This window comes from Belonocnema kinseyi, chromosome 3, assembly GCF_010883055.1.
Source record: "Belonocnema kinseyi isolate 2016_QV_RU_SX_M_011 chromosome 3, B_treatae_v1, whole genome shotgun sequence".
Classification (NCBI taxonomy): Eukaryota; Metazoa; Arthropoda; class Insecta; order Hymenoptera; family Cynipidae; genus Belonocnema; species Belonocnema kinseyi.
The window spans coordinates 92853847-92867941 of NC_046659.1; the positions used below are offsets into that span (position 1 = coordinate 92853847).

General features: G+C 31.4%; 1 protein-coding gene across 1 annotated transcript in view; it reads left to right on the forward strand.

The window, feature by feature from the left end:
* Positions 1-356: 356 nt before the first annotated feature.
* The window catches only part of LOC117170185 (photoreceptor-specific nuclear receptor-like), a 70166-nt gene continuing 56427 nt past the window's right edge, over positions 357-14095 (forward strand). Inside the window, exons 1-2 of the mRNA XM_033356774.1 lie at positions 357-477; positions 10441-10852. Of these exons, the coding sequence (XP_033212665.1) occupies positions 357-477; positions 10441-10852 (533 nt within the window). The remainder of the gene's footprint in view (positions 478-10440; positions 10853-14095) is intronic.

Consider the following 14095-nt stretch of genomic DNA (forward strand, 5'->3'; position numbering starts at 1 on the left):
GTACTTTTACTGCAATATCTTTATAAATAATTAACAAAATGCTTTTATCCTGATTTATTTTATGGAGAATTTTTCGAACTGATTCTCGACTAAACAACAAATACAAAGAAGATAAAGTAGAAAAAAGTATACTTTACGCTATAGAAGAAAAAATTACCGATTCTAAATAAAAGTACCAGTTTTTCCTGATTTCCCGGTCTGCTGGACACCCTGAAATACATATTTTCTTTATTTAATACAAGAGAATTGAAAAAATTCAATTTGTCTCTTCTCTGTTTGTTAAACCTTTCTAATAATTGTTGCCATTATTTTTTAAATGTTTAAGGAAAAGTAAAGGCTTTAAAATAGGAGGAAAAATGAATGGAACGACGATAGTCGGACCGTCGGAGGATCCTTGCATTCAGCATCGACCGTCGCAAAATGAAACAGGCTCTGAGCATCCTCAAAGTCCAAATAGTCCTTTGAGCATTCGGCACGGTGAGCCTTCACAACATTCGTAAAATTATTTTCAAATCTAATTTTTAATAATTAAAATTCATTTCTTATTGAATATAATTTTTATTTTATTCAAATAGATATATTTCGTCGCCTCCATTCATTACGAGTCCAGTTGCTTACAGTGACGCGCCGTGTGTGAGACTGCGCTGCACTATGTATAAGCATTCGGGTGATTCAATTTTTTTTCAAATTTCCCAAATTTTTTCAAATTTAAAAATATAACTTTTTTTGGAAAGAATTTTATGTTTAAAGGTTCTGCAAATCCCATGAAGCTTAGCACGTTAGTCCTATGAGAAAAAATACGTTTTTGTACATTTTTGACAGGATCGTCAATATTAGGCGTATACAGTTGACGCTCAAAATTTATTTTCACGATTAGTCATAGAATAAGAATAAAAAATTACTTCTTGCCATGCATCCCTACAAGCCTGTTATGTAGGGTCCCAAACAACCCCCATAAGTGAGAAATTTAGTTCTGTGAGTTTCTGGAGCATATACAACTATTTTTCATTTGGTGATTATGAATTCTTTTTTGTTAAAGCTCCTTCAGCTTTAACGAGCACATTCTCATCTCGTATCTGTGCTTCGCCCTCGATTTTTTCCAAATTGCAAACTTTTTCACATTAAATTCAACTTAATTATATTAAATGTTTATTATATTTATTTCTGTACCTCGGTCTGGAACTGCTTCATAAGATATTGCAAAATAATGTACAAATTTTACTTTTCATGATTACTTTAATATTTGTTTCTTATTTTGCACTCATTTTTATTCTCAGCTACCCTGCAAAGTGTATCATTTCAATAAATCTATGTTTGTATAATTTATAATATGCATTGATATTGAAACAGATGTCTTTTTATTGTCTTGTTTTTATCACGAAAAAAGTGCACATCCTACAAAAAAATTTGTTAGATCATATTTTATTGCATTTAAAAAAAATTCAATGTTACGTTCTAGGATTGAAACAAAAAATACGCATCCGAATACAAAATAATGAATAAGAAATTCGTAGATCTTTTTTGGGTGAACAATTTTTGTATATTCATTTTATTGCGTAGCTTTTGTCGTTTTTCCACATTTTTTTATTTTTAATATTGTTTTTTATGATTAAAACAAAAACTAGAGGTCCTATTAAAAATTGTTCAATGCAAAATTTGTAGATTTCTTTTGGTGCAGAATTTTTTGTAATAATCTTGTGGGGCTTTCAAAAAGCAAAGGTTTTCTTCTCTTCACTTTTTATCATATTGTGCGTTGCTTGGTTTAAAATTTCGATTATTTTTTTTTTTAATTTTGAAAATGCTATAACTCTGATAGTTTTGTTTTTATTGAAAAAAGGTAAAAAAATTATAGTTCTTAACTTTGATTGATTATTATCTTACTCTAAATAAGAAGTTTATACAAAATTGGGAATTTAACAAAAACTACAACTTTCTAGCATTATTCTAAGGGAATATTGGTGTAAATAATAATTAATTTTGTAAACAATTATTTTTGTCAACTTTAAATCACTATTGGCTCGCTCTAGCTAAAAAGGTGTTAACAAGTTGAAGATCTCTGGAAAAACATGATTTTTTAGCCTTATTCTAAGAGAAAACTGCATGTAAACAATAATAAATTGTTTAGGCATTTTTTTCAGATATCTGATTATCAGAAGAATGTTATAATTTTGACATATCGCAAACAATTTGTAATTAAAAAAACCAAAAAAAAAAAAAAAAATAAGAACGCCAAAATCTCACGAAACCCAATTTTTCGCTTACGGAGTTTTTTTGGATCTTATAAAACCGGATTTTGGGAGGAAATTTTTAAAAAATTGTATTTTATGAGTAATTTTACAGATAAATATTGAGAGACCACTCTAAGATATTATATTGAATCCCAAATTGTTTTCGAGAGTTTTCCTTTTATAGATATTTGTAAGTATTTGTAAGTATATTCGATTTGGATATAACGCCCCGGATACATCCATTCCGAGAATCGACGCAGGGCCGCTGGTAGGAGTAAAAGGAGCTGCGGGGAGTGTGCGGTAGTCATTCAGGCGTGAACAAACAAAAGCGTTTTTAACTGAGCGGCACTCTCTCGGGTTTGTTCCCCACCATCGCCAGTTCCAAAACTGGCACAGTCTCCTTAAATTAAATTGATCAAATCTTCTCTTACTTCCCCTCCCCTCATTTCCACTACTACATAATCACCGTCCCTACTTCCCCTTCCACACATCTTCTACTTCGCCTCCCCTCCCCTAGGATATGGGGTAAATTTTTGTACGGGGTAAAGTCATTTAGGATTCTAGTGAACGGGGTAAAGTCGGCTAGGGTACGGGGTAAAGTCGTTTTGGGACTTCCTCTACTTACCCTCCTGGGGAAAAGTAGGGCGGACAGACAGACACCTGACCGAAACTTTGGGCAGCCCGGGGCTACAACTTACTAAAAAATTAACAACATGTTATTTAACAATAGAACTAAAACTTAATCTCATAAATTATATAATATTTTATTAATAAACAAGCTTAATTTAATAAACATTGCTTCTGCCTATTGAAAATACAACTACACGATTTTCTCTCAACTCGGTATTTGTTGAGTCACTTTATTCTCTCGTTTTTCATGCCATCACATGCAAACATACATGTTCCATTGAAATAGAGGGTGGGAGTGGTGGCAACAATATTATGCCATTAGAGTAATTAAATTCTAGTCGCTCTGGCACGTTTCACGGAATGCATTGCGGGGGTTAAACGAGGAAAAAAATTATGCATCGAATAGCCTGGCGAACATCCACCACGGGTGAATTGGGGCTCGACGAAGTAAGGGTGTCAAATTTCATTAGCATATCAATGCTGGTGGATGGTGCAGGCTTCCGGGCGCCACCTGCGCCCAGTATTATAGGATCATTGGAGGATAGAGCGCAGGGTTAAGAAGGGCGGGTAAATTGCGATGAGAAATGGTCAAAGGGTCTGCATTTTCCATCTCGCCCTCGATCCGGTTTACTCAGTGCGGTTAATCGTTATCGTATTAGCGATACTCCTGTTTATTTCGATATCAAACGCTCAATATACACCGCTCTTCACTTTTAGAAAAATACTCCTCTATCCCTTTTTTACATATTATTTATTTCCAATTTACAAAGGTTGGAACATCTAAATTTATCTTTTGAGTGTATGCCACTATTTAAGTATATATGAATTAGGCAAATTTAACAAACCTCTTTTAACTTTAACAGTTGCTATTGATTGATCATGAAAGTTCATCCTAGGTTCGTTAATATGCCAATCTATGCCTCTCAAAGGCGTGTACAATTACTTTGAATAACCTTCTGTTACCTTCCCGATATCAAAAACATTTCCTCTTATAAATAAGTTAAATATTTTTGTTTGAAAATTAAATTTGGTATTGGCACGTTATAAAAGGTCATGAAAGGCAGGTCAATAGGTCAATCGATGCGTCTCCAATACGCGAACAAATATACCATACACAGTCTTGCTGTTTTCCAAATATTAAATAAGTTTTACTCGTATAAAGAAGATAAACAATGTATTTTGAAAAATTATGAATGTTTTTCTAGATCAAAAGAGGGCATGAAAGTTTCTTTAGTAGGTCATTCAGCACGTCTCAGAAACGCGAACAAATGTATCAGATATAGTACACTGTAGTACTCCTAAAGTCAAGATTTCAAATTGAACTCTTTTATGTTCTGCAAATGATGTCAAATTGGAAACCTTAATATCGTTTAGTAAGCAAGAATTTGAAATTTGAAGCGTTTCATACAGAAGAACTTGAATCGAAAGTGTTGATTAAATTTCGATCAGAACATTGAAAATATTATCTGGTTTAAAAATTCAATTAAAAATTTTTTCAGGATTCGAAATGAAAGCACTTTAATACTTAAATCACTATTCTTTTCGAAAGATCGAAATCGAATAATTTCAAACCAGTATTTTTAACATTGGATGCATTCAAAATTGGCAGTTTTTGAAATTTATTTTTGAATGTAAACATAAAAAATGGTACAATTTTCAGTTGGATCCCTCTATGCCTAAATAATTATAAATTAATGTGACTAAAAATGTTACATTTTCAATTTAATACGTTTTAAATTGGACAATATTGAACTACAGGCGGGTTTAAAAATTTTTAGGTTGAAAAATTCAAAAATGTTTAGTTTGAATATAAATTCTAAAAAATAATGTGCAATTAAAAAATTAACGTATTTTAATACTTGAACGATTTTAAACCATACAATACTCAAAAATGAATAGATTGAGGAGTTAAGATTAAAATTGAAAAAATGAGATAATTGTAAATTACAATTGAGCACCTTAAGTTGTACAAATTTATATCGAATCGTTAAAAACTGTCTGGTTTGAAAGTTAAATGAATCAAAATGAAAACATTACAAAAAACGTTATAGGTTTAAAGTTAAATAAATTTGGGTCAAAAACTTATAAATTGAGACTATTTACTTTTAAACGCCAAATCATCTGCAATATCAAATTATAAGTTTCAGTAGTTGATAAATTTGCATTGCAAATTAGCTTTGTGGTTATAAAATTCATCTCTTTTGTAGGTTGAAAACTCAGCTTTAGGGTTGAAAGTGCAACTATATTTGATTAAGTTTAATTTTTTCTGATAAAAAATTCGATTATTCAGTTGAAAATTCATCCTTGTAGGCAGAAAATTAATGTATTTTGTTAAAAATTGTACTATGTTTAAAATTTAATTTTTTGTTGAAAATCGAAATGTTTGGTGAAAAAGTCATCACTTTTCGTGTAAAATATAACTCTTTTTGGTTAACATTCGCCTATATGGACTCAAAACTTGTCCTTATAAATTGAAACTATATATTTTTTGTTAAAAATTCAACTTTCTTCTAAAAAATTTAATTGTTTGGCTGAAAATGCAACTGTTTTTTGTTGAAGTTTAATTTTTTTCTTTGAAAATTTATCTTTATAGGATGAAAATTCAACATTTTCGTCAAAAATTTAATTTTTTTGTTGACTTTTTAATTGTTTGGTTAATAACTGAACTATTTTTTTAAAAAGTCATCTTTTTTGTTGAAAATTCACCCTGCTGGATTAAAAATTCGTCTTGTGGTAAAAAAGTATTATTTTTTTTTGTTAAAATAAATCAATTTGAAATTCTTAATCTGAAATTGCTCGATCAGGGAAAATAAAAAATTGATCAGGCCAAAGACAGGGAATTTTGAAATTAAAGTTTTTCGGTAACCCTTGGTGTACCCTTATTACGTATACATTTTATTAATCAAGGATAGTTCTTGCTATCATGATGTATGAATTGCTTTGACTATTTCTGAGAGTAGCATCTTGATACTTATTCTTAAGGAAAGTGAATAAAGGGCTAAAAGGTGTAGTTTAAATGGAGTTCGAATTGGGTTTTGATTATATAAAGATAGAGAGTGGAGCGAACTGGTGAAGACTTCGAGTCGACCCCTTTAGAGGTGGGTGGCAGCAATAAATACAATTCCATCAAATCAGTGCTGTAATGAAAAGCGTGACTAATAAAATAAGTGGCAGGTCCCAAAGTGATTCGCCAAAGAACCCCTAGTAGGAAATCGCATTTCGCCAACTCCCAGATGTTTGCAGGGCGTGCAGAATCGCTCACGATCTCCCCCTCTTGATCCGTCTACGGGATGCCCCTTGCTCTCTTTCTCTTTCTCCCTTTCTCTCCTTGATTTCTCTCACTCTTTTACACTATTTATATATACATATATTTCCATTATTCCTTCTTCCCGACTTTGTCCTGATCCCTTTTCGTGAACAAATACATATTTATGGTTCGGGTCGCGATACTCGAGTAATTCTGTATCGCTTTCTACTTCCTGAGCTTTTTCCAAACTCATTTCACCATGTAAATATTGTTTGCATTTGGAATACCTTCTTGAGCCGATGGAATGAAAAACAGAATGTCTTGCTCGTTCAAGATTGATCCTACACGTCCTGAGTGACAGATACTTTGTGTTTTCGCAGAGAAATTTTTCTTTAAAATTTTTTTCCTCTAAATGTTGTGTCACTCTTTTGAAGAATTGGAAAACTGGTAGACGGAGAATTTTTTGCGAAGAAAATTACTTCATTTTGGAATTGATGCAGGGAAAGCTAAACCATGCTAAATCGACGTCTTGATGAAATTAATCTTCAAAAATAATACTTTCTAGCTTTTTTACACCTTTCAAAACAGGCAAGAAGTTGCAACAAGTTACAGAATCAGCCCCCATAAAATATGTTGTTTTGTAAAGGATTCTTTTATTATTAAATTAGGAACCAATTATTATTTCTGACTCTAAAATGAACCGTTGTACGCAGGAGCGGTTAGAGAAATTCATAAATGTTTTTCATATTTTTTGTACTTTATTTTCAACGACAGTCATTGAAAGTTGACACAGAGAAAAAGCAGTGAATTTTTGTTGCGATTAATTTTTAAGTAGACAAAGTTGAATTTTTTCGCATCGAAACAAAACTAAATTCAATAAAGTTGACGTGGTAACCATTTCCTTGCAAGAAATTAATTTCTGATAGATGGACAACTATAAAACTCTGTATCAGTATAAGAAAATCTGCAACATGTACTTTATCCCATATTTTTAGAATTTTTTTCTGTTGAGATTTTCACTACAATCTGCACTAAATTTGTACTAATTACTACCAATTTCTAAATTTTGTGCACAGATATTAGTACTGTAGTATTTCTTGTAACAAAAAAATTTTTCTTATATAAACAGAACAAACCGCAAGAAAATACATCTAATACAATATTGTTGTATTTTGGATATCAAAGAAGTTTTACTTATATAAACAACGTAAAACATTATTTTTTGATATTTCTAAATGCCACCAAAAATCAATTATAATTGGCCGATCTAGCTCAAAGTCCTATCAGACATGAACATCAATTAAAGCTACAATTGGTCTCATGGCCATTCCTGATTTACTTTCCGAGATATGGTAACATTTTTTTTCTATGATATATACACCGTTTCTTCATACCGCTATTCTCTTTTCAAATGTCGGCGTTTTTTTCAAATATTAAAATTGGATTTTCTCAAAAACCCTATTATAATTTCGTTTGCTGAAATTAATTTTCTCACTTAGTACTCATACGGCCAAAAAATCATCAGTTTCATGCAAACCAAACCATATTTTGAAATAAAGAGATTTTTTCTGCGAAAAACTTAATTTCCACATTTTTCTTACAAAAAACGAAAGATTAACAAAATGATATGAAAAAACTTGATTAATTTCAGAATGTTCTACAAAAAATACCATTGTATCATCGTTCTCGATCAAAGTTAAAACATTCAATTTTTCGAACAAAAATTTTTGTAGTCACAAAAAGGATTTGGCCTGCATAAAATATAAAAAGGTGCTCTTTATATAAGCTTGATTTTGGAAAAAAATATTTAATAAAATAACCCTTAAAGGTCCCCATGGGGTCGTTAGTGCCCTGACACTTTATATTGAAATTTACAAAGTTCGTTCTTCTTCAGTTTTTAATCTTTTTTCAATGTCTTAAAATTGAAAAATCATTTAACAAGTAAAATTATCTTATAAGAAGACACTTAAGGGAATGCCCAACAAAATTTCACGCCAAAATGTTAAAAACTTCTACGCAATAAAAAATTACGACTGGGGTCTTCAACAACCCCATGAGAACCTCAACGTTATACCAAAGTAAGGGGACCTTTATAGGATAAAGAAAGTAGGGTTTTCTATTAAATTTGACCTTATCTTCCCAGACACATTTTGAGAGAATAAAAAGTTGATTTAATGGAAAAACCCAGATTTGTATTCAAAACAATTTTTCTTTCAATTCATGCTTTTACATATAAAGAAGACATTCTCAATAAGTTCTATGCAGTCCAAATAATGTTTTTGACACAAATATGGTTTAGGTCCCGATATTTGTTTATCTTAGTCCTAAGACTACCAAGTAAGCAAAAAAAAAGGTTGGCAAAAAACATCTGAGCTTCTTGAGTAAATTGACTCGGTGTATTTTTTTATCAGAAAGTTTAAGTAGGTGACCTCATATTTCCTTTAGAAAATAACATATTTCATGGTTGGCTGTTTTTGTTACTTGATGTTGCATTGCCTGCCTGATTTGAAATGGATTCGATCACTAAGATTCGGTATCTAAATATATTCAAATAATTCAAAATTTTTAAGAATTCAAATTAAAAATGAAATATGTTAAAATATTAGATTAGTTAAAATAATTGAACTGTTATTATGTCATTTTAACGAGTAATGTACATTTTTTCTGATAAATAGTAATATTTGTTTATGAAATCAATGAAAATAAGTATGTCATATGATTCTATTAACGATTTATGTAATATCGTATTGATAATACCAGGGAAAGCTGGACGATGCTTATAAGCCCTTTCATATTTCCATTCAATTATTATTATAGGCACATTTAGTGCCGTATACTTTTTCACAGAATATTGATTAAACTCATCCATCAATCTACACACAAAAAATAATAATGTAGTCAATTGGTTGTAAATTATTTATTTAGAAAGGTTTTTTATATCACCTGTAAAATGAGGTTGATTGGACTTAGCAACGTCTAGCATTCGCCGCTTCAATTCTTAAAAATTTGTTCTGTTTGAATTTGTGTTGAAATTAAAAAAAAAGTATAATTTAGATTAAATTCCACTTGAAAATTTAGATGATATCATTTAAGAACTATACACGTAGAATTCACGATTTACAGGAAACGAATTTCTGATCGGCTACTTCCTATGCAAGTTTTTTTAAATTACGTACAAAAAGTTGTTTAAGATGATTACAGAAACAATTTATTTGTTCCGAAAACCCTGATTTTCAACTCATTCTTTTTAAGCAAATGGATAATTCAATTTCTGTTAAAAAATATCGCTCCAGAAAATATTTTTCGTATGACCGACTGTTTGTAAACAGGAAATGGAAGTAGAAAGATCATAATAAACAAAATCAAATCTCTCTCATCATGACCTGAGATTAAACATCCATTTTTATTTGAAGAAAAAGCTTGACATTATTCTTCATTACCAGTAAAATATTTGTTGCGAATAAAAAGTTTTTAGAGCCAGTTTTAGGAGTTTTAAAGGGTAAGAGTCTCTGTACTAAAATATCTGCAATAGAAAAGGTGTTCATTGCAATTTTTTGCCAGTGAGGAAAATTGACATTTTATCTGAAAATATATGTATTTCAAATTTCCTACATATTTTCTTAAATCATCTCTGGTCATTTGTGTAAACTTCCTCGTCTGGGATGGGTAAAAATAACATATCGATCCAATGTTGATTTTTTCTGCATTTTTTATCCTCAGAAGAGAAAACATAATGCAGCATATATGACATCAGCCGGGTTAATCATAATTGAAAATACTGATAATAATATTTAAGATCGTAACATGCGTTTTCATATTGCGCATTAGATCTATAACGATATTATCATTACATTTCTTCTTTCAATGTAAAGTACCATACATTCTTATTCTTTAAAGACACTGTCTTTGCAAAGAAAGAAGAAAAATTTAATAATGATTACTGAATTAATTAAAATTTATATTTTATATTTTTTATTGTATTATATATATTATATTATATTATATTTTTATATTTCAAAGAGAGATAAAGCAAAGCTCATTTATTCATATTTCAATCAATTCGTTTAAATGGAAGACGCAGCTAGGACATTTTTTAAATGAAAATATGTGAAATGAAAAATAACAAAATAAGCGGAAAGCAATGTTTGTTCAGCCTCTACAAATAATTATTTGCATTCTTCTTTTGACACTTTGATCCGACTTATTATTTATTATAAAAAAATGATCTTGGCATAATTTAAATTCGTTCTTTAACTAGGAAAAATGAATTAAACAACTTCTGATGATGCATATATTGAATAATGTTTAATTGTGTGATTTAAAATTATTTTACAGATTCTGGAGAAAGTAGTGTAATTTCTCCAGGTCTTCCAGAGAGGTATAGTCCTTTGGGAGCCACAGGATCAGTTTCGAGTCATGATCCTTATGCATCTAGATCTGTACAAGAATGTCCTGTTCCTTTGTGTCGAGGGATGCCAAGTAATTTCCCAGTCGCTACATCCCCGTATCTAACGGCTCTCGAAAATGGTCATCCTCATCTTCTTGGCCAAGTTCAGCAACACCAGCAACAACAGCAACAGATTCAGCAACAACAGCTTTCACAACATGGTGGAAAATCTCCCAGAAGTCTTGGATTAATTTGTGTCGTTTGTGGAGATACCAGTTCTGGAAAACACTATGGAATTCTTGCCTGTAATGGATGCAGTGGTTTCTTCAAAAGGAGCGTTCGCAGAAAATTAATTTATAGGTAAGTCGACATTTAGTTAGAATTATTATTAATCATGATATCGATTATTCATTAAAGTCAGAAAGATATTTACACGGAAAAAATTTATCCGTAAAAAAGTCACGAACTTGTAGCTAGGTCTCAGATACGGGATAAAAAAATCAAACATTAAATCCTTATTTCTATGAGAAATGTATGGATAAATTTAGAAATTTCCTTCGAACAGTTCCTGAAAATTTTAGACTTGAATATAAAAAGGGAAAAATTTTATTTGTGCGATTTAATTTATATTTATAAATTCGCACAAGTCTGAGGATTTGAAACCTCAAACTCGACAGTTTCTAAACATAAACCATGAGTGCGTAAACACGCGTAGCGATCGAGGCTGAACAATGTACGTATAATAAAAATTCTAGCCACTCATTCGACGAATTTAATCCACACATACGTGTGCACATACGCACCGAGCGGGTGGGTGAGAGTGTATGCGGACCACGTAAAGACGAACCTACGTCCTAGTTCCCAGATTTGTCGGGCAAGCTCGTGAGTGCTCTGTGAAACTTTTCCCAATCCAATCCAATTTATGATTCTGGGTCGCTACGTTTTTTCAACTTAAAACCTGTTAAAATTTAATGTTAAGTTGAGGAAAGCTGTTATTCTATAATATTATACCACTTCGTAATTTTCCAAGATTATTCTTCATCGGATTTTACATCAATTAACTTTGGAAATCTGAATGATTTTCCGCTTGGACACATTGAATTGTTTAAGGCGTCACGTACGATCAACGAAGTTAAACAATCGCTTGGCTAGGTTGACATATCACATATATCAAATAAATATTTTGTTAGATAAATTTCATCTTTCGTCAGATACATCTTATCTTTCGTCAGATAAACGCGCTGCAACGTTTTTATCCAATTTAAACATCAAATTTATGCTTGGAGTTTACTGTGAAAGCATGGAAAAGCAGATTTTGGATTGTAAAAGTAATATATTTTACAAATCCAAGTAGTTAGGTCTACTCTCTATTTTTTCCAGTATGTAAACTCATTGATCGATATAAACCATTTTTTTACATTTTCGAAAGTCAAGAGAAAGATTATTGAAAGAGTGTTGAAATTTACAAAAGAACACGAATGAGAATGCGTGTGGCTTTAATGTGTAGCAAAAAGACATTACAAAATAAAACAATATTTTTGTTTAATAAAACATATGGTATTATATTCGTTTTTTGTTACACTTATTAGGAAATCAATTTAAACTATTCTAACTACTTTTATTGATTGTTACCTAGTTATTGTAACAAAAATAAAATATTTACTATCTATAAATAAACATAAATATTTGCAACCAATTTTTATTCGGGTCTATCCATTGGTCTAAAATCCTACCTCTCAATTTGAAAAAAGTCGTTCTAATCGTTTTTTAATTGTGCGGACCAGGCTTATTCAATATTTGCCCCCTGTGGGACATTTGGATCAACTTCTCATCTATTATGATAGGAAATCCTCGAAAGTATAGAAAAAGTAGTAAAACATTGTTGATCACGTGGTGCGGGATGATCCCTCGATGCCTTTGGATGCCATGTGTTCTGAGTTGAGTAGGCTTATCCTAATACAGGCAACAATGCAAATGCAAGGATCGTATAATACCAACGACACTGAACCCAATTGTACCCGCGTGCAAAGTCGTATGAAAAGTACACACATGGTGCATGATACGTATAAAGTGGTATAAAGTTCATGTGGATATATTCGAGCAACATAGGCCACCGGCTGGAGCACCACGAACCGCATGGAGAAACTATTACCGTCCCCGGGGATGGTCCATCCATCTCCATCGAATCCCTCTCAACCGGAATCGATGTCTGCCCGTGCTTCATTCGATAGCCTCTCCTAGCTTGACGCTTATGCCTGCATATACATCTATCTTGTATGTGTATTTTGGGTCGGAATATGGTCCCCAATGGACGGTTAGGAAGCACAATTCTGACCTTATATACATAGAGTTTGACATAATATAAGGTACTTACGAACTGCTGCCGTACGCTGCCTTTCTTTTGAAGAAAGTCTCTACCTACTACATGTCCAAGAAATATAGGCACCTCGATTTTTGTACATATTTTCATGAAAATTTCAGCAGAAAAAATTCTAAAAATATGAGACAATATGCATTCGTGATGAATGAAAGGTGCAAAAGTACCATAATCGTATTATCATTTCCGAATAATCTATTTTGAATAGCTCTAAGTCCCTGTAAATAAATTATGAAAATTCTGGAAAAAATGTATGGTTTCGTTGATCATTTCTGTGCACAGTGGTGAAATTTAAAGTAAAAAATAATCCTTTGTTAATATGTTGTTAACAAAAATGTAAGGAGGTGTCGTCTCCGAAATTAAGGAATTAGCGTACAGAGTTGATTCTTCAAAAAAATTACACATTTTTGGCTTTTGGCAGTGTTGTATGTATTTTGAATTAGCAAAAAGTTGCACTCGAATGTTTAAAACATTATTTTTTTCTCGGAAAAATACAAAAGACCTTACGATAATCGAGGCAACTATATCACTTTTTTGCATCAGGACTTAGGGATTGTGCGTAAACAGCCTCAGTACGAGAGAAAGTAGTAATGCACGCGTAGCACTGGCGTTAGCAAAGTGCCCTTCTGAGAATGCGGTTGCCTCGATTATCGTAAAGTCTTTTGTATTTTTCCGCGAAGAAAATAATTTTTTAAACATTCAAGTGCAACTTTTTTCTCATTGGAAATACATATAACACTATCAATAAGCAAAAATGTGTAATTGGCTTCAAGAATGATCTCTGTACGTTCCTTAGTTTCGGAGATGACAACTCCCTACGTTTTTGTTAACAACTTATTAACAAATGATTATTTTTGACTCTAAATACCATATATATATATATATAAACCATATATTTTTTCAGAATTTTCATAATTTATTTTGAGTCACTTAGAGCTATTTAAAGTTGAGTATTCGGAAATGATAACACAGGCCCACAAAAAAAACAAAAGTGTCTGTGCAATTGACCAGACCTATATATCCTTATGTATTTTTCGACGCTGAATCCTAATTTGCAATAAAAAAGTAGGGTCGAGCTACTTTTTTATGGGGTTTTGATCGAAAAACCTCATTTTTTACGGTTATTTCATGGTTTTTTTTAAATAAAAAAAAATAAAGAAAAATTTTATTTTTTTGACTTCAGAATCGAATTCTACGGGAAAAAATACATCGAAAACCATGTTTTG